General features: G+C 41.5%; 1 protein-coding gene across 3 annotated transcripts; it reads right to left on the bottom strand.

Annotated features, from left to right (window-relative positions):
• Window positions 1-127: 127 nt before the first annotated feature.
• On the bottom strand, window positions 128-26,849 carry SRPK1 (SRSF protein kinase 1). Of its 3 annotated transcripts, none has more exons than XM_005529391.3 (16): window positions 26,760-26,849; window positions 26,614-26,674; window positions 14,368-14,486; window positions 13,401-13,509; window positions 12,898-12,985; window positions 12,656-12,743; window positions 11,167-11,273; window positions 10,355-10,520; window positions 9,354-9,379; window positions 8,653-8,866; window positions 7,943-8,371; window positions 6,420-6,520; window positions 5,394-5,501; window positions 4,058-4,127; window positions 3,530-3,622; window positions 128-2,626 (listed from the first exon to the last, which is right to left on the bottom strand). In XM_005529391.3, the coding sequence occupies exons 1-16, from the start codon at window positions 26,770-26,772 to the stop codon at window positions 2,442-2,444; spliced, it is 1,977 nt and encodes a 658-aa protein (XP_005529448.1). In that variant the 5' UTR covers window positions 26,773-26,849; the 3' UTR covers window positions 128-2,441. The 3 variants fall into 3 exon arrangements, with proteins under 3 accessions (XP_005529448.1, XP_014113600.1, XP_087923398.1); XM_014258125.2 differs by lacking the exon at window positions 26,760-26,849 and adding an exon at window positions 18,624-18,778 and having other exon boundaries at window positions 26,614-26,649; XM_088067272.1 differs by lacking the exon at window positions 26,760-26,849 and adding an exon at window positions 18,624-18,715 and having other exon boundaries at window positions 26,614-26,628.
• Window positions 26,850-26,868: the final 19 nt, after the last annotated feature.

Genomic DNA, 26,868 nt, shown 5'->3' with positions numbered 1-26,868 from the left:
CCAGCAACAAAATCTTCACCTGCCTCATTCTGGAAATCAAAACTGAGTGTCCACTAGTGAAGCAAATTCCATCCTTGAGCCCCTGACTCAGAACAGAATTACAAGGGGAATATATGAAGACTAGGGCTCAGTTATTAAATAATCTGTTTATTGTAGGACTTCCACAAAGGAAAACAACAAAAAAAAAAAGACAAAGCACCCAAGTAGAAAGAATAAAAATGTATTTTCCTTCAGGTTTTAGACTGACACAGCAAGTACAAATCCTTTAGTGTGAGCACTTTGCGGCAATTTGGAAATGGAACAAACCCCAAGTGAACGAGCAGACAGTGCAAGACTGAATCATGACAGCTGCTTCTGCAGGTCTTCAGCTCACAAGCTGGCTCTAGCCTTGGCTATCATGGTAAAAAACCCCCAGTCAGGGCTGGCAGAGGAAAGGGAAGGAAGGATGGGCAAGAGCTCTCAACAGTCAGAGTGCAGACTCCTTCTGGGAAATGTTCCTTCATCAGCCAGTCTCGAATAGGCAGGACTGGGAGAGCTTTCAAGACCACAGGAGTTGTTTGCCCTGCCAATGTACCTTCACAGTCAGTTGGAATCCAGTACTGTCTGCAGCCCTCCTGTAACAGATACAGAAGTGACCCACAACTGGAAAATACCAGATGAAAGGAAAAAAACAAAAGAAAGGGTTAACTCAGCAGTTTAAAACATTTTTTGGTATGTTACCTGCCTTTATTATATGCATAGAGAACCTGATCTACCACTAAAGGAACATGCAGCATGATTTGCATAAATAAGCCAAATCAGGCTCTGAACTGGAGAAACTCTGTTCAAGTGGATGACCTGGTTTGTGAGTGAATAATCCTCACGAACCACAATTCCCAAACACACACACAGACACTTAACAGTGGTCTTGGCAGCTTTGGCAATGGAAATTGTCTTGGATAATCTGCATGGTCTCCAGCAACTTCTATCCTCTGCAAGCCACCACAAATCCAAAGGCCTGTTTGGTCCAGAGTAAGGAAGTGACTCTGAAGTCTCAATGCTGCCAAATCTTGCTTAGAGTGGGATGCACTGAATCTGTAAGAGGATGGGCTAGTCTAGAAGAAGCCATCATAGAACTATCAAATGCCACAGTGATTTAATTTTTAATTAAAAGTAACCCATTATGTCCAAACCCCCTCTGAGAAGTTTACATAGAAACCCCACAGAGTACTTGTTACTTGGGATAACTCTAGAAAAAGCTTCTAATCCAGTATCTATGTGGAAAAGTCAGTTCTCTTCCATTTCTGCTAGCTCTCTTCTAATGCTAATGGCTCAGAAAATAAAAGGCAGTCCCACACTGGGAAGTTATTTCTGAAGGCCTGCACCTGAAACAAATTAGAAGAAATCTTTTTACTGCAACTTCAAGTGTTGATTTTCAATGTCCAGGGCTGCAGCATGGCTGTGATACAGGCATTGCAACCCTTCCCTTGGAATAAAAAAATGAATGGTCAAAAGTGAAAAGTCAGAGCAGACTGCATCAGCAAAAGCCAATCTCTCATGAATACCACCTCAAGCAAGGCAAAAAAGTGCCAGTAAAGGATAAAAAACCCCAAAAACTTATGGCTCACTATAATGTTAAGAGTTGCCTGCAACTAGGCTCTCGCTGCAGGCTGAGGGTGCACCCATCTGTTTGCTGAGGGTTATACGTTGAGTCAGTTCCAGCTTTTGCTTATTTTGCTTGTCACCTTTTAGTCACAGGCATTGAAGTAGAAAACATCACCAAGTCCAGAAACTATTCTAACTATCAAGGGTGCAGGGAAGGAGAAAAAATAAATGGACAGGGCACTTTGGAGGAAGAAATAAAAGATACTAAAACCTAGGTTTAAAAAGCTCTTTCAGAAGCAGCTAGAGCTAAATAAAAGTTTGTGACTGGAAAGCAAAGAATACAATAGACACCTAGAGAGTGATGGAAGATTTCAAGGTCGTTGCTCTAACAAGGATCTGGCACCACCTTGATACCAACTGTAACTTCTCACCCCATCAGTAGCTACTGGATCAACAGTGGGAAAATTGACTCCTGAGTCAATGAGATCTTCACAGGAAGGAGAGTTGGAATTTAGCTAAGGGAGGTATCTGAGCACAGGTGAGCTCAAATTTGTCACACACAGTGCCTAACAGTGAGGAGACTGAGGAAAAATCTCTTATTCCAGTCAATTAGTCTTTGGTGAAGCACAGTCAAGGCAAAAACACAGATGATGCCCATTGGCTGAGGAGAGTCCCCATTAAGTCACACAAACAAACTCAGCAGAACAGGTTAGATTTATCTAAAATCTTGGAAGCCTTGAAGGAAGAACTCCACACTGAAAGTGAACAAGGAGGAAAATCGATCTGGGAAAGGGCAGCTGGGTGTGTAGGCTATGCTGTAAACCAGAGTATAACGTTGTAGCATTGCTTGGAAGCTTCTAGGAGTTAAGCCAGGGATGCCTGAGACACTCTGCTGCTGTAGCTCGTTTCTCTGGGATCAGCTCCAGCATGGGGAGTAAGAAGTCTGTGAATGCAGCTGCCTCATCTTGGGACCACTCGTATTTTTCCACCAACACTTCAAAAAGGCCCCAGGGCTTCAGTTTGGTGATGTGCTTCAGATCACCTGAAAACCCAAGACAAATGGGTTAAGTGGAAGACGTGGGAACAGAGCAGCTCAATAAAATTGGCTGAACAGCTAAACATGACAGAGTGAACTCAGAGACTTTTCTAATATCTAGGGCATAGGGAATACAAAGTGCTGGGGCATGCTGAAGGGAGAAGTCAATTATATTAAACTCCCTTTTCTATCTGCTTTAGAAGCCTGTTATAGAAATGTACATTCTCAAAGGGTTCTTTTTTCTACCTCCTGCTATTTCAGATCCTCTTATCAGCAAATGTTAACTTCATTAAATCACTAATTATGCTGCTTGAGATGACAGATGAACTGTGCCACTGACTCTGGAATACATGCAATGCATGGGGCACTGTTTGAGAAAGCAATACACTACTAATAAAGAAGGGCTTGTTTTTATAAAAAAAAATATTGAGTCAAAACCTAATTTTTTGACTCAATACATTTCTGGGGTACTGAGGACTTCAGGACAATGTTCTGTGCTCTGAGCAACATGGCTCATGATGCCAGGCACTATTTAAGGTGCCAGAAAAGGAGTCAAGCTGTCTAGAAAAGCCTTCAAAAGCGAGTTCCACCCTCTAGGTGACATAAATCAGCTAAACAAAACCACATCAAGTTTGACAAAACATATAATGTACTGTTTTTCTACCTGCTGCATTTGATCTACACCAAGATGCTGAGCACTAGGATGTAGGATGCTTTTAGGAGTAAGATAAGAATGCCTTACATTCAGCCGCAGTTTTACTGATAAAGCATTTCAAAAAACAAAGGAAATACTTAAAGATGCCATCTTTGCTGGCATCTATTTCTAACTGGCATTTCCAGCAAGACACTCCTGTGTATTTGGGGCAATGGATGAAGGGATAAAGTGATACTTGCTTTGTTTCCTTTTACCTTTCTTGGTGAAAAACTCCTTGGAATATTTTCCTGCCAAAATAAGCTTGCGAGGTATTTTCCCCAGAAGTTCTATGATCAATGCAATATGATCTGCACATGAAAAATAAAAAAAAAAAAAACAAAGAAAGACAATGAGCTTCATCCACACAAAGCCTCTCTATGCTAGTTTCATGCTCTGGGATACAAGGATAAAGACATTTATCCCTTAAAAATTACCTTGGAGACCCACCTGAAACCAGATTACACTATGCAACAAGGGGCAAGGGGAAAACAAATAGGAGAATTCGAGGCACAATCAGTTTGAGACACAAGGTAGAGAATCCAGCAGCAAGAGGAATGCAAAACACCAGAACAAGAGCATGAACTTCGTTGCCCAGTGTTTTACTGCAGCAGCTTGAGCACAGTTGCTGCTGATTTGGATAAATAATCTTTTTGCAAGGAGCTTTTGCACTGCTGATTTTTAAGACAAGGCTCATTTTGAAGAGGCAACCATTTAAGTCCCACTTTAAAAAGAGACAAACAGACCTTCATCTCGTGAGTAATCCTCCCCAGAGTGAGGCTCAAACAGATAGTCCCCTGTTGCTAACTCAAAGGCCTAAACAAAAAGAAATGAGCACTTTAAATCACTTCAAAACACTTTAAGATGTGCTGCAGGTTGACTCTGCAAATCTCTGTGGGACAGAAGCAAAATGGTGGGAAAGAATAACTTGCAAAACTACAGTAAACAGCTATAATCTTAAATACTCCATTACAGCCTAAAATGTACAGTGACTTTGCAACACTTTAAAAACTGCATTAAAAACATCATAGGCACACCTGGGATGAATTTTGGGTGCAGGACCACCAGTTAACCACAAAGTTAAGGTATTTCACATGCTTAGTTTTTCCTTTTCAGAGTTTTGCAAAATAGCACCCTGTCCAAACTATAGTTTCTGGGGTTGGTTATTTTTAGTTTGTTTTGTTTAAGGTTTTTTAGTATTCTTCCCTCTCCCCTATTTTCCCATGTTTTCCAAACAGTTAATCTCTGAACATCTGTCTGTAGAGATGAAAACACCAACATCTGCACTCATTTCAACTCACCACTCCTAAATTCTGTAACACATTCACCCCTTATGTATTCACTTGTACTCAGAACACTACCCCTGACCTTTTGTATTCTCAGTTTTCTTTATGAACTGCTGGTGCCAAGCAGTTAGATCAGGCACACTTGTGTAATTCTGGCCACATGCTCTGCAGAGAAAACATGACCCTACTGCATTTTCTTTTACCACATTCATCAAAATCCCAACTTGTTTTCTGAGACAGCAAAAATGTCTATTTTCCAAGTTTAAATTACAAAACCCAAGCTTTGATTTGTAGAAGACACAGAGTGGAGACACATGCAGTAACTGGCTTGACTGATTTTTTTTCATTGTCATATTCTATATTTGCCAGCTGTTACAAGAACAGCTTCAGCCTCATCTCAGCATTACTCAGACTAAACATCAATTCCAAACCTGCAGAGGATGATTATAATTAGAAACTATACTGAAGATACATGTGAAATAGTGGTAGATGCAGCAGAAAAGCTTTTTTTAATATCAAAAGACATTGTGTTCAGAATTGCCTAGTTGTCCTGTTTTTCCAGAAAGCATGTGGCAAAGTACAATCATATTTGAAATCTGCTGATGCTGGACAACAAAACTTTCAAAAAGAAAGTCACATGTGGAGAAGAAAATATAAATAAAAAAACAACTCTAGTGTGGAAACCTATTATTCAGCAAGTCTGGAAGTTGAACACTTGTAAGGGACTTTTGCCAGTCCCCCAGCAGCTCAGAAGGCGGAGCACAGAGGAGGAACATCCCCAGCTGGCAAAACTCACCATGCAGGCTGTGCTCCAGATGTCAGCAGGGGTGTTGTACCCTGACCCTATCAACACCTCCAGGGAACGGTACTGCCTTGTCTGGATGTCTTCAGTGAAATGTTTGTGCTAAAGAGAAGAAATGTTTTACTAAACAGCTCAAGACTGCTTAGAAGAGGAGAATCAACAACCTGGAAGGCCAGAGTAGATCAAAGCTCATTACCATTACATTTCAGCTGCATGTTACAGCCTCATTAACTATTTCCTTATATTCCTGTAAGTGTTTACATGCTCTACATGAGACAGTCCTCCTCAAGTGAAACAGTCCAGCAATTTAGAGGAAAGCAAGCCACAAAAACAGAATAAAGGAAGACTCTGCATTATCTCCTGCCCAGTCCTGGCAGACAGGCCATGGTCCAGCTTAAAGCCGATAAGCAACACCAATGTCAGAAATTACCAGGCACTGCAAGCCTGACTGAAATTCTGAGTTGAGACTCATCTCTCCCAACAGATCTGAAGTAATTTGACATTTTAGAAGCCAAGTAAAAAGATATATTTCTTCTATTTGAAATTTCAAATATTTGAAAGCAGCACAGCACAATCATCAAAGAATAAAACTTGCAAGTTTTATTGTGTGACTCTCTTTCATGTGCTTGTGAATGCACTGAAATGGTCTGACAAGCTACAGAACCAGCCCATCATGATGAGCAATTGTTTGCAACTTTGAAGCTCTCCTGGAGACTGAGAAACTCCTTCAGCAGTTTCACATGAGCAGATTTCTACATTCTGTATGTGACATGGCTCACAGCCCTACAAGAAGTAATCAAATGCCAGAGAGGCACCCAAAGCATGGACTGAAATCTTGTGTTCAGAGAAGCATTCTTTTCTTTGTGTCCCTGCTTCCCCATCTTTTCTCCCTGTCACAGTTTCAAACTGTCACTGCTTTCACAGCCAGGTCTAAGGATCTGTTTTACAGATTATTTTCCATCTTGGCAAACTGACTGAATCTGCAGCTTTAAAAAGTCAATGTGAAAAGACTAAACTTACCACCCAGCAAGCGTTTCCTAGGTCAGCTATCTTCACTTTGAGCTTATCTGCATTCTTGGGCTCAAGAGGATTAAGAAGGAAATTCCCAGCAGCTGATTTTCCTAGAGGCAATGTGTACAACAGCTATTAAAGCTACATAGGCAGTGTCACCATCTGTCACCCAAATCCTATCAACCTCTCCCCAGCCAGGAAGTTTTTCTGATGGATCAGAACTGTTCCCTCCCTGATGCTTGGGTACAAAAATGAGCATCACTCTGCACTATCAACAACATCATTAAGACCAAACTGGTGTAATTAAGCAGAAGGATAAATGAGCATATGCAGCAGTGACTATTTCCCAGCATTTTTTGCACATCCTGTCTATATTTTAAAAAAGCCGCATTGAAATAAGGGCATTGACAGAAACAAAACAAACCTCACATCCCCCCTTAAGCCTTCCTAAATCTTTGAGGGAAGAGTCCCCCATGTTACAGCATCTTTCTGACATACCCATCACTCACTGCTGCAACACAATTACAGAAGTTAAAGGATATATTAGGAAAATTGAATGACATGATGGAGAACATAAGTATTAAGTCACTAACTGACATCCAGCTGTACTTCTAAACCTAAAATTTGGGAGAGTTTGAAGCTGTAAATTTGGGAGAGGGCTGTGAGAAGCAAAAGATGTCAGTAACCTAGCAGAGGCATCCAACAAAGTGCAGTTCAAGTTTCAAAATCTAAATTTCTCTTGTTACTTTTCATGCATGTAACTCCCCTAGTGGTATTTGGGCAAGAAAATGCTAGAATACTTCTTTTCAGTAAGTACACATGGTAGTTTTACCCTCCTTCTCCAAGCAGATATATATATCACCCGGCATGGAAACAAAGATGCAAAAATGGAGTTTTACCACTTTGTATTTTTAACATATACACAAGCTGGAATGTCTTTAAATTGCTGTACACTATTTAATCTTATTTTCTCCTAAGCCTACATGACACATTTTTTCCACTCTGAAGAATATCATATTCAAATAAAAGCATTAAAGAAGTTTGGTTTATTTCCCTGCACTGTATAAACTTTGTTTCAGGCTGCATTTTCTGGGAAAACATTTACACATCTTGAGTAATAGAGAAAAGCAACCTTTGCTCCATATTAAGAGCCAAACTGTCAGAACACACTGAACATACCTATCCCTTCATTTAACAGCAAGTGACAATCTGAAGGCTTAATGAAAATCACATAAGCAACACCTGATTCAAAGGAGGAAATGTTCCTCCACTGAAAACAAGGTGTTTTTAAGAAGTAGGAACATTTATGCACGCCAAAGTCAAAACTGAGGCACAACTACAACAGGCACCTAACAAACAGCAAACATCTTGGAGTATGATTGTCAGGTTAATTACTCCTGGCAGGAAAACTCTCAAACAGGTGGTTCTGATCGCTTCAGCCTACAAAATGCACATTTCTATTCATATGATGAAGTGTTGTAAAAAAATCTCCCACATCAAGAAGCCCTTTTCTTACAAGGTTCCTCTTATACCTTTGTTGTCTGTCGGGCTGTTATTCTCATTCTCATCCTCTGAATGGATCTCTGTCCTGATGCTTTCCTGAAAACTGTTGATCCCCTGCTCACTGAACACCTGCTCTTGGTTGGGTGTGGGCTGGCACACCATGGAATCCTCTGGGGCCAAGGGCACAAACGAGTCCAACATTGCTTCTTGAGGCCTGTTCTCTGAGTCACTGTTGTGCTGGCTGTAATTACAGTCATGCAAGTTCTCAGTCTTCTGTGTGTGAGGGTGATTGCCACAGTCATTGGCATTGTGGAGGTCGTCCTCAAGTCGTACAGACCCTTCATTCACGGAGTCTGTCAAGTCCGTCATTGGGATCACTCCGTTGCAGTTGATTTCCGATGCATGTTTTTCCACACTGCTTTCCATGAGATTTGATTGCTCCTGTCCAAAAGCTTGTGCTGCAAGAGGGGAAAATGAGAATGTAGCAGAATATGACTTAATAAATAGCTGGAAGATGTTCAAGAGCACCCTGAGAGGTAGGGAATGCTCTAAATGTAACTGAACACAGACATTAGCTCAGTTTGTAACAGGAGATTTTCCAGTCTCATCAGGAGGACAGAACCCACCTAAAGGTGCAAACACCTTTAGCCACCTCTGCTAAAGGTACTCCCCCTCCTCACACCCATGAGTAAATGGACAACACTGTCCATGACATGTTGGAAATGCTTTAGGTCCATACCTGGCTTTTTGCTGACATTTTCCTCTGGTGGACTGACTTTTATGATCATTTCCAGAGGGGTCTGAGCTTCTTCCTTCTCTTCAGGCTGTGTCTGTCCAGGGTTTGCTTCCTTCTCCATTTCTTCTATCTCTTGCATTCGCTTCTCCAACAACTCAGCCTGTCTTTTCTGCTTCTTTTTCAACTTCTTTTTCTTATTCTTTGACATTTTGTCAGCCTACACAGAAGCAAGCAGAGAAATTTGACTTAACATTTTATACTTCAATAAATTTAAAATGCACCAAGGTTTAATTTATCCTAGAGCTGAGGAAATAGTCTGTGATAAAAATGCTGGAGACAGCTCCTCTCTTGGATAAAAAGTAGCTATTCTGGGTTTTGAACCACTTGTCTATGCCTCCTATCTGTGCATTTTTTCCCTGACCTGAAAAGCCTACATTATTCTCCTAGTGAGGGAGATCTGACTCCAGAGAACAGTCACTTTCCCAATAGACCTTGAGACCACCACAAGAACTCCTTATTCTGACGATTAATGACCTAATACCATTTACAAGTCCAAAACAGCATTGGAACCTGATGCCTATGCCAAACACAAATCACACATTTTTTGGTATGAGATTGCTTTCTCTTAATGCTGACTGAACTATGAAACAATGCAGGAGATGCCATCAGTAGATGCATACTTACAGATGAATTATTACACTTACTGGTTTTGGCTGTGGTGCAGTGCTCACTGAAAGAGAAAGGAAGATAAGTAAATCAGAATGGCTCTACTCCAAAACTGCAACTGCATTCTGATGTTAAGGTACATTTTTCCTGTGTGGTTTGATAACACTTTAATAATATCAGCAATGTGATTTTGAAGGCTCATTTCTCTACAAAAACGCAACAATAAAAAAAATGATAAAAACATTAAATGAGCAAATGCATAACTCAAGTTTCAGACATGAGACTTGCTTGACTGATATCAAAGACTTAAACTTCCTGTCACGTAGCTTCATTTACTGCATGTATTATGCATCATACCCAAATGAAAATGAAAATCAACGCATTAAAATACCAAACTTCAGGAAGCTTCCTTAAGCCGAGATATGCTGTGATCAGTTCAGCTCAATGTTAGTTGTTGTAAGATTAGGACTGACAGTGCCTTCCAATACACACTGGTTTTTGAAAAGTACACACATCTACAGATGGATATTCTGAGGAGGAATACAAGAAAATTTGCCCTCATATCTTTAGGGATGTTTGCATGTCAAGGAAGCTGTTTCTTTACAATTTTTCAGACTTCTGCAAACTGACAACAGGTAACTCATCTTGTTGCAACTCTCATCAAATGCATTTCCAGCATCAGGCAACGAAAGGTTATAAACTTTTGAAGGAAATGTGAGAATTTTGCCACATTTTTACACCAGTTCTATATTGAGTGCATCAGCATTGTGCTAGATAAGACTGACTTTACCAGTGCCAGATTAGCTGTTGTTAAAAGCTCCAGTGTTCATTTATCCTCCCTCTTGTTTTCTCACACCAACTGCCGTCCCCATCATCTGAGTCACAATTTATGACTAATTTCCCAATTTACAACCAGGTTTTCAAAGGTAACTTGCACTATTGTTCCACTGTACTCAGGAAGTTTTCCTTAGTGATGATTTGGGCATATATGGCAGAAACATCATCAATTTTCAGGGAAAAAAAAAGAAAAATAAATCACCTGCAGAGCCAGATGGTGGGGGGGCTCCAGATCTCTGCCACTCTGTTGCTTCTGCAGCCAGCCTGCGAATGTACTGGTCATTCACACACAGCAGGATGTTCTCAGGCTTTATATCTGTGTGGATGATTCGACATTTTGTATGCAAGTAATCCAGACCCTGAAGAACCTGCAGGCAAGAGAGAAGGAAGTCAACCATTAGACAATCTAATTGAGAGCAAAGTGAAAATGCAAAAGTGCCTAGGATGGCCAGTGAGTCTGAAAGGGGTTTGAGAATACTCCAGGTTAGAGCCGGTGTGATCAGTGGTTACTAGCCAGTTCCACAAAAAAAAGAGATTTGCATACACATTTTAGCTACTATTTAAAAATACTCAATTTACCCTCATTACTTAACTTACCACAGGTGAAAATCTAATTTTAATACTCTACAATAAAATCACAGTTTCCTCCTCCCCTGCACCTCCCATGTAGAAAGGTACTTCTTCTTAGGCAGCCACCCAATAGGGAGAACCAGCTTCTCCTGCTCTTTCCATCATTAAGCATCGTGCTACTGTGACAGCTTTAAAAAAATACCTCACTTATGAGGAATGATTGAGGTAAGAAGACGCTAAATGCAAAAACCATCATGGTTTAAGTGTCAGAAAACAACTGCAGAGGGGGCTTGCAGTATAGAAAGGAAGTTCTAACCCAAGAATATTTTGTTGCATGAAGGAGATACCACGGATTTTTAGCTTTTGTTTCCTCAGATCTGATAAAGATCAATGCAAGAGTTTTAACTGGGTCAAGGGGAAGAGTCAGTCAGAACTGGAACTTACCTGTTTGATAATTTTTTTGACACAAGGGAGTGGAAGACCCTGGTAATTTGACTTGATGATCCACTTCAGGAGATGATGCCCCAGAACTTCAAACACCATACAGATATCTGGAACTGAATCAAGGAAAAACCCAGACACCCAGAGCCAAGGAGCTCCAAATTCCCAGGACTAAGGATTAAAGGGAATCCCCACCATTTGGGCACTTCATTTTAAAGAACCCTCACAGCTTGGAAATGCTGCCTTCCTCAACAGCATCACCCTATCCTACACAACAGTGCCATTATCTAAAATAAAATAAAATACAGAGGGATAGAGCTGAACAAAGGTCCCACAGCAGCAGTAGCAATCTCCAGCTTAGAGTGGAAGCCAGTTGCACAAATATACATTAGTATTTACTGTATGTTTTGGAACAGCCTACACTTCTGCCCCAGGCAAACTCGATGTCAGATCTCTCTGTACCAGCATTACCTGAAAAGATAATAAAATTTCCATTTCATAAGTAATCTTCAGAACAATAAAGTCACTTTCTTTGCCCTCCTTTGCCTCTTTACTAGCAAAACAAACTTTTGACAAACCTGGTTTTCAATTATATTTATATGATCTGCTTTTTAGCTCTAAGATCTCAACAGCTACAGTCACTCCAGTGACATATTCAGTACAGTGTCTTTGTTTTAGAAGCCAAACTTTCATGAGTTTATTAAGCTGCTTTTCATCTACATTGGCAGAAAGCACAGATTTCACAAGACTGGAAGAAATATAAGCTCAAATCAACATTTACTCAGAAAAAAAGCTAGAGAAAATGCATTATGGGTCTACTCTCTATAATCTACAGCTCAATTTTCTCAAGCAGCCCAGCAATTCTCACTGAAATAAAATTTAACTTATCTCAAAGTGAAAACAATGCACAAAAGTCCAACTTTGCAATTCTGAGGATCCATTATTACCACTTGTTACAAACCACTGCCTGTGAGAAGGCTGTTCCCAGAACTACAGGCCACTGTCAAAGCAATACACTGCAAACATCCTAACAATGCTGATAAATTACAAAGTAAGATGTTTCCATAACTAGAAACCAAGCTTATTTTCAAGTTATAGATGGCTCATTCACTATTTTCAGCTACTGATTTTAACATGCTGTACCTGCTTGACTGAAATAACAGGTTGTTAACAGGCTGCTTGCAAAATTGAGGGGTTGAGATAGATGGGCTCTCCTACCTCAAAGGTACCTCTGACACAACCACTCAGTCCTGATTCACAAATTGGTGGCAGAACATTAAAAGCACAACCAAGCAGCGCTGACACAAATTACACCAGACTGAATCATCACTCTGGATCTGAGCTCAGCAGGCAGTTTGGAGGCAGATCCTACTACAGCAGGTTTTCTTGGGCAGGGAAAGGGATGCCTGGGCATTGCTTGCCAAAGCAGGGCAGCTGCCCAAGCAACTCCCATCTTTCTGCAATTCTTGGCTTTTATTCCACAAAAGGATACGAGAACCATTCACTCCTGAAATCTTGAAGTCATCTAATAACTGAACAACTCTCTCTTTGCTTGGATCATTTGGATCACTGTTGCGGACCTGCAGAGAAAGAGGTTATTTTGATGTCAGATCCACTGCACTGTTTACATCCTACACAAATTCTTGATAATCTGGAAATATCAAGCATGTGACGGAGGTAAACTCCCCAAAATAGAAAGAGTACAATATAATTGAGCCCAACTCAGGCACTCACCGATTTCAGCAACTTGATTTCATCCAGTGCTGTTTCTGTGTAGTGCTCTGCACTCTTCACCACCTTCATTGCCACAAATCTCCTTCCTCTGTGCACACATAGCAAGTAAATTAGGAACTGTTAATGCTCATACAAAGAATTTGCTCTCCAGGACTATCCCAAGTCTTTTCCATGCAAGAGAATTTATTTCATGCATCATGGAAGAATAAGGTTTAAACACTCAAAGACTGTATTTGAGTCTTTTAACAAAAGATTCGTATTAGTTATTTCTCAAAACATGAAACAATAGGTCAGGACTATAGACTGAACACAACTCTTCCCACAGATATGGTTTGTCCTGTTAAGTCCCTCCCACACATTTGCATGCACAATATCAGAAGAAACTCCTGTGCTATGATGTAGAGAGCTAATGCTTTGTGTTTTTATCTAAAAGTAAGAGGATGTTTTTCTGCTCAGGTCTGTGCATTCCTGGCAGGAACATCAGCTGGAGCAGGAGTGCTTACTGGATGTCCCACGCCAGCCACACGGTGGAGAAGTGGCCCCATCCAAGCTTCCGAATCACGTGGTAACGTCCATTGAAGAGATCGCCTATTTTCACAAGGTGGTAACCCCCTGGAAAAACACAACAACCAGAGAACAGGTGTGGGGAACAAGCATCACAATCACTGCAGCACTACAAAATATTTCCTCAGTGGAAACACCTGACACTAGGCTGACCACCTTTGGAAAATACAGGCTTGATGGTAACAGAATCTTCCAGCAAAATATCGGCATTGCTTTTGCACGCTCTGACCCCAGAACGTGAAACAGGTACTGCACCCAAGAACCCAACTCTTTTCCTTCCAGATTTCCTGACTGAAAGGCACTCTGCCACTGAAAACAGGAAAGTTTCCTCCGCACCCTTCATCTCTCAAGCTACTGATCATACAGGGGGATTCCATTACAGAAGCAAAAACATGAAAAGCCAAAGATGGAACCGGCAGAAAACAGAACAGAAAGAAGAAACTGATTTGGTGTTTTCATTTGCTCTATATTTTGTTTCTGCTCAGATAAACAGGGGAAGGCTATTTGCAGAAACATTTTCCTGAAGAACAGATATCAAGGTAATGATCTGATCTTCAAAAAAAAATATGAAAAGGATTTCAAAATTTTCCTTTTACAATGAAATCAAAAAATAACTGAATTGCTACTTGCTTTTATCAATATTGAAAGCCCTCTGGCACAGAGGAAAAGTTAACAGCTTTAAACTTATGCATTGAACTCTGCCACTCAAATCTTGACTGGTAACACAGGGAAACATGGAGACCACCTTCTCCATTTCATGTTGGCTTGAGAAATGCTATCATCATGCAGTTTCAAAACACTCTTAATGTAAGAGGGAGTCTATTTTCATTCTCTACAGCAAATGAGAAATGGATGGGATTCCTTGATTGCACTGAAAATCTGCATCTTAAACAGGCAAGTGCTCACCTTTACAGTAATCATTTGGATCCTCTTGCTCATCATCATCCGATCCCAGGATTTCCTCCTCCTGCTCTGGAAGATCATTCTCGGAATGAGCAGCAGGGCCCCGGTGCTGGGTGTCAGGTCTGAAAGAGACCACACTGCACGTCTCACACACCCACAACACACCGCACATGTCCCACACACCCACAACACACCGCAGATGTCTCACACACAGAACACACCGCACGTCTCACACACAGAACACACCGCACGTCTCACACACAGAACACACCGCACGTCTCACACACAGAACACACCGCACGTCTCACACACAGAACACACCGCACGTCTCACACACAGAACACACCGCACGTCTCACACACAGAACACACCGCACGTCTCACACACAGAACACACCGCACGCGTCCCACACACCCACAACACACCGCACGTCTCACACGCAGAACACACCGCACGTCTCACACGCAGAACACACCGCACGTCTCACACGCAGAACACACCGCACGTCTCACACGCAGAACACACCGCACGTCTCACACGCAGAACACACCGCACGCGTCCCACACACCCACAACACACCGCACGTCTCACACGCAGAACACACCGCACGTCTCACACGCAGAACACACCGCACGTCTCACACGCAGAACACACCGCACGTCTCACACGCAGAACACACCGCACGTCTCACACGCAGAACACACCGCACGTCTCACACGCAGAACACACCACACGTCTCACACGCAGAACACACCGCACGTCTCACACGCAGAACACACCGCACGTCTCACACGCAGAACACCATGTGTCTTACACACACACCACGTCACACACTCACCCAGAACACACTGCATGTCTCACACCCACAACACACCGCACATGTCTCACACACCAAGAATGCACTGCATGTCTCACACCCAGAACACGTGTCACACCCAGAACACACCACAAGTCTCACACACAGAACACACCGCATGTGTCTCACACCCAGAACACTGCACATCTCTCACAGTCTCAAGTCTGCAGCTTCCACAGCACATGAGGGACTGCTGAGGATGGAGGAGATGCAATATTCAGCCTCCAGAAAAGCTATTTGCATGCCAGTGCTTTTATTCCTAAGCTAAAAGTGGACAGAAATAATTTTTGTATACTAGTGAGAAATGCGCCTTAATGACCTAGATCCACTTTCATAGTGGAACCAAGAAAAGTCCAGAAAAGAGAGATTTAAATTTTAGTGATCCCACCAAAATATTAGCCTCTGGACCCCTTCTCTTCCTTTCTCTAAAGCTGATTTATATTTGTTATCTTAGGTAAAACTTGAAAATTCAAATATTTAATAATTTTATTTTAAAGACTAACATCAGCTAGTTTTTACACTCTTTTTGAAAAAAAATAGTTAACCCGTGTTTTAGAACTTCTGGCCCTTTGTTCCTTTCATGTTCAAGGTCAAATGAACTTAATATACTTAACAGTCCTTCTGCTTCTAACACTTTAGAACACTAGAGCCCCTAATCTTGACATTTATTTCTCCTGCTTTCAAGGGGTAGACTGCATTTTTAGTTCATCTCTTCACTCAAGATCCAAAGTTTATTACAGTTGTCTGAACTACGCAGAGTGGGACAACACAGAGCAGATATTCAGTAAACTCTCCAGAGAGCTTGCAACTGCAGAGGTATTGGAATGAGGCACTAAGGTGGTGAAGGTTTTTCACTCCCACATTCATAAATAAAAGTGTTCATTTTATGTGCTTAACTTTCCACCAAACGTGCTACTCTGAACTCTTGTGAAGGCCATGTCAGCAAAGGCCATCTCCGTGCTCTCAGGCACTCAGGCTGTGCTCTCCAAATAAAACATCTCCCATATCTCAGCTCCTTCATGGCATCACACTGATCACAGTCAAACAGCTCATGAAAGGCTAATACCAAAATCAGGTAAATTATTTACTTTACAAAGCATTACAGGGAACAATTAAATGCCTACAAAGATTCAAGATCCTTTTGTTCAAAGCAAACATTTATAATGAAAACAATGCCTACAGACCATTTGCTTTGGCAGAATTTAAGGGCAAAGTACTGCAAGATATCAACATTAAGTTTTCTTTCCTCACTAGCATGAGATATTAAAAAAAGCTGGAGTTGTCCAAAGAAGTGGGCAGTAAACTTCATTACCGCAGTGACACACAAGCACAAGATAACATTCTTTACAGAGTTCTGAATTAGCTGAAGTTTCTTGTAGTGAAACTATTGTTGCAGGGAAGTAGCAGATAACACCGGTACCTTCCAGCACCCTCTTTCAAATTCAGCTCATTTTCCTGCCAGAAGAAGGAACTGCCCACCCAGTGGCTATGCCAGAAACATAGGCAGACCCTCAGATGCAGTTTTTACAACTTAGTCCTGAGCTGGAGTCCTGCACATCTTATCAATGTCATACTAACTCATCTTAATCCACAGGAAAGATGTAGTATTTTCACCTGGAATAGTTATACAGTAGAATGAATGTTCAGCACTGACCTACTACACATGCACTCTGCTGAGACTGCACACATTAAACACACTGCTAACACATTCAAACTACAACCATCTTAAACATAATAAAAAAGGAGAAATCTTGCATTCCAATCTGATGATAACTAAATTTGCAGCTACTTAAAAATCCACAGCTCAAGTTCATTTAAGCAAGGAAGAGCTACAAAGGTCATTCCAGGCACAACCCCATCACCAGACATTTACTTCCAGTCTGTTGTCAGTAAGTCCTGCTGATTTTTTAAATTTAGGAGCAGCTTTGTGGTCTCAAACCATAAACCAAAGACTGCCAAGCTAATGAGACTTTTGCTAACAACCCTGCAGCTTGGTCCAGCCCTGGATATTTAGTATTTAGACTTTTTAGTCACTGAATTATAAGTCAGGGGTAGGAAGAAGGAAACCTGCAGGAGGGGATGCAGAAAGTCTCAGAGGTCAAAAAGCTTCTTTAAAATTCCTGCATTCCTTTGGGGACAACTGAGATGCAAATAAAGTCACACATTATCCCCAAATTAAGAGAAGACAGGAAAGGCAAGAATTGGCCATAGACAGGGTGGTTGAAGAGAAGATTAGATGTTCATAGACAATAAATCTTATAGATGGGGTAAAGAGAACAGGAACTGGACAGAAAGATTTTAAGCCAGGAACCTCACACACAGCGTGAGTAGTAAAGTCTAATTCTCCTCAGTGTTGTTTGTTTCAGGATTTTCACTTTTTTAACTGCACAGGATGTAAGGGATTAAAAAGGACTCAAAAGAAAATTCCCCTTAAGTGGCAGTGATGCAGACAGACACATCACACCATTCTGCAATATCAGAGCTTCTCAATAACAGCAATTCCATGCATTAAGAAGTTACTGGAAGCACTAAAGCCCATTCTGGAAGCTTTCTGTGTCCCTCCTAAGGGGCTGATGAATCCTGCTGCTGGCAGTCTCATACATGACACACCCTGGAGTCTTCAGCTGAGTCTTTCATGGGGATCCAAAAGCATTTCACTTCCACATTAGAGTCCATGATACCAATTCATGTAAGAAAGCCAAATTCAGGTCACATACATCTCTACAGCACTACTTCCTTTATGAAATCACCTCCAAAATCCATTCCTTTGCCCTCCTGTGAAATTTGTTTCATGTAATTACACACCACCCTGTTCTTCCCCTGAAATGACCATGTCAGCTGAAGATAGAGACTAAGAGAGAATTAATCAGGGCAGAATATGTATTAATACCTAAGAAAAAATTATATACGACAGCACAAGTCTTATCTGTCTGCTTTGCTCACAAAGACAGTACTCTAAAAGGCATAAAAGGCTGTTAAATACATCAGAAAAATCCATATCTAGTATTTAGAGATGACAGGTGAAACAGCTGTTGTCAAAATTGCAAAATACAAATAAAGTATGTAAAAATCCTATACTAAATGATTGTTTGCACATTAAAAAGCAAGTTCTAGGGTACTTTTTAAAGCCACCTCTGATCTACAGAAGAACACCATGATCACCTTTTCCTTTTGCTCTCTCATTGTGCTAATTAATCATCAGAATGAACTGGATCTGCAGGGTCTCTCTACAACTACATAACAATATTTTACTTAAGAAAAACAATGTGGAATAGCAAAGCTAAAGCAAAATTCCGTCTTCTACGGAATTAGTGTGAATCCACATCTAGAGAGACCCTCACAAAAGTCCTTATTCCCTGAAGAACTGCAAATTCACGAGACAAAATTAGAGAGGGGAACCTACCTGCAAGAAGCACGGCCTCCCATGGATAAAGATATTCCCAAAGACAGCCCAATAGTTTTCGAAAAAGCCATCAAAAATCCGACACCACAGTGCTGGGGAAGGAGGGGGACATCAGCAGCAGGCAGAGGGGCTGGTTCTCCTCAAATGCAGCAAAGCTTTGTGCAAGAGTGAAGGAGAAGAGGGATTTGCCTCCAGCACCCAGCTGCAGCTGCCCAGCACTGCATTGCAGGTGAAGGGCCGCGCAGCACAGCTGGGGCTTGCTCTCAGCTTATCTTCCTGCAAATTCAGTCATGTCAGGGGGTGAGCATAAAGATTCCTCCCCTCCTCTTGATGTCTACATGTCTCTTCTTCCCTCTAATGAAATTAGAAATTCAGACAGATACTTTGTTTCATCTTCCTGAACCAGCCGGTTTTATTTGCCTATTCAGTAGCCCAGTGGATTCAAAGCTGGGATGAAGACAAGGATTGTGGTAATTATCAACAGAGCAACCCTTTTGATAGAGGAATTCCAGCACAATCACACAGCAGGGAAAAGGTGTTCAAAGGAAAAACAAATTTTCTGACGTAATTCCACACCTCCCCTTCCAGAGTTACAAGAAAAACTTATCCTTTATGCTTAAAATGACAAAACAAGCAGGAGGAGTCAAATCTTCTTTACAAAGTTGAACTGGATATTTTTCACAGCAGCAGGTACTTAACATCATCTTCCAACAATGTTCAGTTCCCAGTCATTTCCTGTGCCTGTTTATGCTGCTGGTTTATGTAAGTGATAGGGGAAACAAGTCAGCAACAATGTGACACAGCAAGTAACAATTTAGAGATTTCTCTCCTGGGGGAGACGTTATTAGTGAAAGACACACTGAAGCTGCCCCTCCTCTTTTAAAACAAGAGGCCTAAAGAATTGTCTTAATCCAGTTTTATGTCTAAAATATTTTCGCCTTAAAAGCTCACAGAAGGCTGAATATGCTTTTAATAGTTTAGCAGAGCCAAACCTCTTCATATTAGAAAAGGAGCTAAAAACATTCAAAAATTTCCACTGTAGACAAAATTTTGCTCCGTGTTCACTGAAGATATCACCCAACCCCTGCAATGCACAGTAAGAATGGTGAAGAGTTGTTTGCAGGAGCTAAGATTCGAGTCACTCACTTGTTCCTTACAGAAAGTTTTAGAGCAATTTGGAAAAACACCGTGGAATTCTCTTGCCAGTTTTCAGTGGAGCCACTAATCTGGTCCACACACTACAAGTAAGGTAAAAAATTATTAAGAAATCTCACCCACACAATGTGGGTTCTAACAGGTTTGCAGAGAAGGAAGGGTGCCCTCTATAAATTACCAGACACACTCCAGCCAAGTCTCCACACTTAACTTCACCATCAAACTCCAGACATGTTCTCTCTGCTTCAATAACTTACATAAAAAAAAAACAAACAAAAACAAACCACTTTAAATGAAGTGTTTGGTTCTCCTATTCAAGAACATCAGGAGTAACTTCAAAACTCTGTTTTGAACAGAGAAGATTCTTCCTTGTCCCTGAAACAGCAGAAATACTATCCATGCTACCTAGCTACTTGCCTTGAATAGATACAAAAGCAGACTCCTTCCACACTCAAGCAAGGAAAGCAACATTTAGGCCAAATCACTTTTGTTACACCCATCATCTTTAAATACATACTAATAAAAAAAAGATACTCTCCTCACTCCTCTCTGTGTCTGCCTCTCCCTTGATATTTGCTAAGATGACGCCCATCTGCAGGAAACTGAAGGGAAATGCTTTCCTAATTTTAAGTCGCCTAGAACAGTCTTTATATGCAGTGTCACCCCTTATTGGTGAGCTCAAATCACACACATGAAACGTCCCCAAGCAGAACTCAATTCAGTGAACACAAGAGGAATGACGAACCCAGCTCCTACTGCAGGCACCAGATAAAGGCACTGCAAACACACCCTGTGACTTCTTTCCACCTTAACCATCCAGCCAATGATTTGCTGGGCTCTACACCAAATACAGCAAGATCTCACTTAAGGATTCTGTCTTTTCATTTAAGAAGCTCCATATGGATCTTCCATATGGTGAAAAGCCAGGATTTAAAATCCCTTTCCTACTTCCATATCTGTGTGTGGAGACAATGTCTCTTTAAGGAAGAACGTTTGCAGGCTGCATCTCATTACTATTTCTTAGTGTGCCTGCAATTTCCAGATCATGTTAAGGCATATCTAGTGAGAATGAGGGCTCACACACAGATCTGCTGGCAAACATCATGCTCAGTGAATATGGAAACTGACTACACACAACTTTCAGGATAAACTCAGGTCTGAAATGATGAAAGCGCTTTCCTGTTTGTATGCAGCTGGCCTTTTTGCTTGAGAAATTCCAGCTATTTTGGGGGAAATTCTAAATTATTGATGGTGGGGGACTTGTGAATGTACAATCAATGTTATTTTGTCATTACTGCAACTCATTCACTGTTGCATTCCTATTTTTCTGAATACATAACTGGTGTTTTCTGCCAGTAGGGCAGATCCACAATACTTGCTGCTATCGTGTGCTCATCCCAGAGCTACAGGAATACCACTGTCAAGAATTCAGAAGACTGGAGATGATCAAACATTTAGTTTTTAAATAACAGCACACACAGGCACCAAGACATACTTTCGATTAGCAGATCTGTGGGAGCTCAGTTTGAAGATAAGTACTGGCTTTCACATGAGAAAGGTATTAAAACACAAATAATAGGCAATCAAGTTTCTTCCTTCCCATCCTCACTCCCCCACACAAGCCCTTAACAATCTGTTTGTAGAACTGTCTTCTATTCCAGCTATCACAAACTGAGGGACTTCCATGGAAACCAGAAGATTTCAGTTGCATCCTGTCATGGTCTGATAATCACTTCTGTATCTGAATGAAAAAATTATGAGGGCAATGCATTCTGACTCAAACTTAAGTTCAGAATACTTACAATAAGTGAGGAAAACATAATCCAGAATCCTGATCCCAGGCAAAACTTTGAATAAATTGAGGAAGAACCTGAGAGAGCTATCAGAACTCCAAGGTTCCTCAAAGACAAAACTGATACAATACAAAAACAAACTGGAAACTAAGAATTTTCTGCTCCCCAGACTACACAGATGGAAAAACTACCAACTGTGTCTCTCTTCATAGCAATTTTAGAGAGGAAGATGAAGTGAGGCTTTACTGCACATCAAGAGTCTTGTCAGAAATTTTCAGGTAATGATACAACAGCTTCTTGAAAATAATGAATATTGCAGGCATTTGGGAAGAAATGGGGAGAAAGCAAAACTACTAACTTAGCTTTGCCACTGCTTCCCTGCAGGAGTAAAGTGAGACAGAGGATCTATTGAAAGTCCTGTGAAAAATATCTCCCACTCAGTAAAGCCTGTAAGAAACAATTAAAGTCACCAGGGCAGGCAGAATTAGCAGAAAGAAATTCAGATCATGCACATTTTCCAGAACAAGCTACATACTTTATGGCTGCTACTGCTTTTGTAGATATTCATGCTTACAGTAATAAAGTGTTCTGCTTTGAAGCACAATGAGGTCAACAGAACTAGTGGTTTTATACATGAATATGCCAACTTTTCCTAAAATATGGAAGATGCTGAATTTGATGAAACAGTATTATCATTAGGGCCTGCCACTAAAATACCTACCACCTACACATTATACAGACCTGTAGCCTCGTTCTATGTAACACACTTATATTTTTAATTTCAGAGAAATGAGCTGTAATATAAAAATTTTTCTTCAGTCTCTTCTCTGCTTCTGTTTTTTCTGCTTTGAATCTGGATGGGTGTTTCAGACTAGTTTTTAAATTCTGGCTCAATCTCGGAAGTAACTAAAGGAGTAATTTTTTCCTAGGACAAAGAAAACAGTTTGCACTTCTGAGGCCTTGCAACATAAAACACAGAAAAAACCCACAGTATTTTACTACCAGTTATGATCTAACAGTCACAAGTGCCCAATTCCATTCCAAATTGCCTGAGACACCAGTAAAATATAACTATATTTGCATTTTAGCTCAAATTGATATTTTCAAACAGAAGCACAGTTCTGAAGTAAATACCAGATTTTCCTTGTGTATTAGGCTTTTATTCACATAGTGCAGTCTTACAGAGTATTAAATGAAGAAAGAATTCTCAAGAGGAATTTCTCCATGGAAAGGGTTGTTAAACATTGGAATGAGCTGCCCAGGAAGGTGGTGGAGTCACCATCCCAGGAGATGTTTAAGAAACACCTGGATGTGGCACTCAGTGCCCTAGTCTGGTTGACAAGGTAGGGAGTGGTGACAGGTTGGACGTGATGATCTTGGAGGGCTTTTCCAACCTTTGTGATTCTATGAATATGAATCTCTTTCAGATGCAAGCAGACAGAAGACGTGCTTCAGCATCACTTCTGAACAAGAGCTAATCAAGCAATATTCCCATCCAAACAGCACCTGGGGTCTTCAGAAAAATCCAGCTGAAGATCTCCTGTTAGCCTGCTCTGCTTCCTAAACAGAGGCCACCCTGCTGCACCAAGGCATTACAAAGCTCCCAGCACACCTGTGCAGGGACACTTGCAGAGCACAGAGCAGGGGTAAAAGGCTCAACTGTTGGCACATCCCCATCCACGACAGCTCATGAAACACCAGAACACAGAGAATTATGTTTGCAATTCCATAGAATACAAGGAAAACTAGTAAAAGTGTTCCCAGGAAAGCACTGTCCATTTCCCCCAGCCTCCAAAGGATCAGGGCAAGTATCACATCCAGCACATCTGTCCACCCATGATGAACTCCAAAGACACAGTAACTGATTCAAAGAACTGTAAAAGTCTGGTCAAAAATGAAGAATTGGGCAAAACCAACTACCTGAATGAACTACCTCACCAGGTATGAAGAGTTAACAGCTGAAGTTACTAAAGCTCTGGTAGGAAAAAAAGCTTTCAAGCCCATGGGCTCATTTTTAAAAACAGGTTTTTTGAGTGCCTTCGGGATTTCACTGACTGTTAGCACCCAAGACGTTCACACCTCAAGAAATGGCAAAATTAATACATCACATTCTTCCCCAGACTGCTTTTGGAAAAGCTACCTTTGGGCAGCAACACAAACTGCAGGAACCTACCTACTAAACTTTTGTTAGCAACTGCTTCTGACGTGTGGATCTCCTGACATTCTTAACAGTAAGGAAAAGGCCTCTCATTTTCTAAAAATAGATTAAAGCAATTTTAATTCAAATTTCTTGCCTTTTTGATGGAAAGCAAGTGAAATTAAGAAATTGAAATCAACGCTTCATGCAAGGCCACAAAGCAACTCATAACAGTCAACATTAGAATGCAGGATCTTCCTGGCTCTGAGCTTGCATTTTGTCCCTCCAGGGCACTCAGCTGTCCCTGCCCTGCTCCTCAGTTTTCATAGAAATGGGATCTGAAAAATGGTACACAGCCAGAACATTCTCCCAGGTGGCAGAAATGGAACCAACAAGCAGGCCTGGCAAGTAGCAGCTTCCTGAGCAAACATTTGAGACAGCTGGTTTAATGGATCTTCCCAAATTACCAAAAGATTTGGAGTAGTTTTATGGGTTTGAGAAATTACAGGCATCTCACCTTCAGAATTCCAAGAAGCTCTGCCTGCTCTCTTTCTACAGAAGAGTGTTAGGATAAATACATTCTCAACTTCATTGATAGAAGATGAAATTTTTAAGATGGGAAGGAGTGAAAGAAATACGATCATCCTGAATTTGCAGAAAATTAAGAACATGATTGACATTCCTACAAAAAATTATATTAATTTCCTATAAAATAAGTTTATACACAGAACCATAATTAAAAAAGCTTATATCCAGAACAACAATTAGTATTTACAAGGTGTTTCTGTAAATCATCAGTTTAGACTGGTCTCATCTGAGCCAAACACACAGCAATATTAACTACTGGATGTGAAAAAAATAAGTAACTTTCCAGTTTCTTTCAACCTTTCCAAGTGGCATTTTTGTTCTGTTTTCAATGATACTGGATTTAAAGGTAAACTTAAAGCAGGTGTAGATAATTTTTAATATTAAAGATATTTTGAATTGGTTTAAATACCTTCAGAACATTCTCTGCATTTTTATATAATTCAAAATACTAAACTCAACCTTTTAAAATCATTGTTTCATGCTTTTTACTGCAAATGTAAAGAAAAAATTACAGAAAAAAACTACATGTGTGATCTAAACTATCATGGAACATCAGATATTAAAAGCACATTACATGTGGTTTCAAGTATAGATTTCATGGAAAATCATGAAACAACCCACTTAAGCCTATTTTAGAAGATTTAACTAGATCAGCTTTGTATTTAAATAGAGTAAATGTTGTGGAACTGTACCTAAATTTAGAGGCTGACACTGAGTTCATTTACTTGCACAGCATGAAGCACATGCAAGTTTCCTTAATTTTTGAGATACAACACAGTAAACTTATGGCACCAGAGAAAAGAGCTGAAGCATTAAGTGTAAGAATATAAACACAGCATTTGACAAATAGCACAGCTCTGCACTCAAATCATGGTTAGTGGCAAAATCAAGAGCTAACCAGCATTGCACTTAACCTGTCCTCAATATGTGGTTAAAAAAAATTCATAAAAAGCCTCTTAACATGCCAGTTCTGAAAGTTATTCAGCAACCTCAAAATCTACACAGCAATTAGCCTTCCCAGCTGCACTGTGGACTCTGTTGGCAGAGTCAGTATTGCTAGTCTGCAGCTAGAAAAAGAAAAAAAAAAAAGTAACATGTATAGAAATAGACAGCATATTCATACAGAAATTAGAGAAGGAGGAGAGCATTTCAAAAATTGTCCTAGTGCTACCTTCAAGAAATACCAGGAACACGTATGGAATAGCATGGAACCATAATGCATGTCTCCCAAATACTTTGGTTAAGGCTCCTAACTCTTCAAAAGCCCCATCTCAAAACCACTGACTCTTGGCTGGAGGCAACAAGAAAAAAATATTTTAAATCCCTGTGATGTGTGTGAGGAAGCGACTGAGAAAGCATTACTCTAGGCCTAAAGGAAAAACCCTCCAACTCCCACTCCCAAAGCTTTACTAACTATCTTTGGTTCCTAGGCACCTTCAAGTAAAAAATATCCTGAGTCACCAGAGATTTTACAGAAATAAGGAGCAGTTTATGGAGTATACAGAACCAGCTCTAGGATTTACATCACCTTTCTGTAGAAAGGAATCCATGAGCAGCACGTGCCCTTAGTGCACAGCCTGCTGAAAGGCATTGTTTAGTATTTACTCGAGTTCTTCCAATTTTTATATCTGCCTCCAAAAGTTCCCCACACAAAAAGACTCGTGACATTCCTGCGGTAGGAGAGAAGCCACACGAGAGCATCAAAGTTAGAAAACGAAGTAAACAACACACCACGGCATTCTTTCGGCAATATTTAAGGCAAAAAAAAAAAATCTCAGGGGAAAGAGAGTCAAGAGGGGAAAGAGTTGAGAGAGACTGGTTCTTAAAGCCGGCAGTTGCTGAAGTGCGCCGGGGACCGCAGAGAGGGGATTTTGACAACTCTCTCCGGGGTACGGCCCGCGACCAAGGGGAGCCGGCAAGGGCAGACCACCACCCGGAGCTCCATCCCCAAGCACCGCCGCAACTCCATGGCTGGGTTTCGGGGAGCAGCAGGGAAGGCAGAGCCTCCCATTCCCCGTCCAGCCCAAGGAGCCGCGACTGGACCTGGCGAAAAGAGCTGGCCAGAGCTGGGCTGCAAAACGGCCGCCCCGGGCCACGCGCTGCGCCGGCTCTGCCGCTGCCTGCACCCGAAACGTGCGCTCGGTTAACTCCAGTTAAAAACCTGCCCAGCCCCGGGCGCTTACACCTCCCTTTACCCCAAGCGCCCTCCGGGCCGCCAGGCCCGGCAGCCCCGTCCCCGCGGGGAGGGCCGGGGGGAACAAAGAGGCGGCGGTGCCGGCGGGAGATGCCGCCTGAAGAGAGCCGCGGCCGCACTTACTTCCTCTGGGCCTTGTCCTTCTTGGCTTTGGTCCGCTTCTTCCGGGCCTGCAGCGCCAGCACTGAGGGAGAGAAGGAGAGAGAGGCGTGAACGGCGGCGGGCCCTGCGGGGGCCCCGCGGGGCGATGGAGGCCGCGCCGCGCTCACCTTTCCGCTCCATGGCCGCCACTACCGGCGGGGCCCCGGCGCCTGCGCTGCGCCCGCAGGGCTGGGCACGCGCGGCTCGGCCGCCTCGGCCGCGCGGAGCAACCGCCTC

Source organism: Pseudopodoces humilis, chromosome 26 (genome assembly GCF_049639895.1).
Source record: "Pseudopodoces humilis isolate 2021_Gansu_Grassland_sample_001 chromosome 26, ASM4963989v1, whole genome shotgun sequence".
NCBI classification, from domain to species: Eukaryota; Metazoa; Chordata; class Aves; order Passeriformes; family Paridae; genus Pseudopodoces; species Pseudopodoces humilis.
The sequence above is the reverse complement of the archived record's forward strand: the minus strand, read 5'-3'. Positions and strand labels throughout refer to the sequence as shown.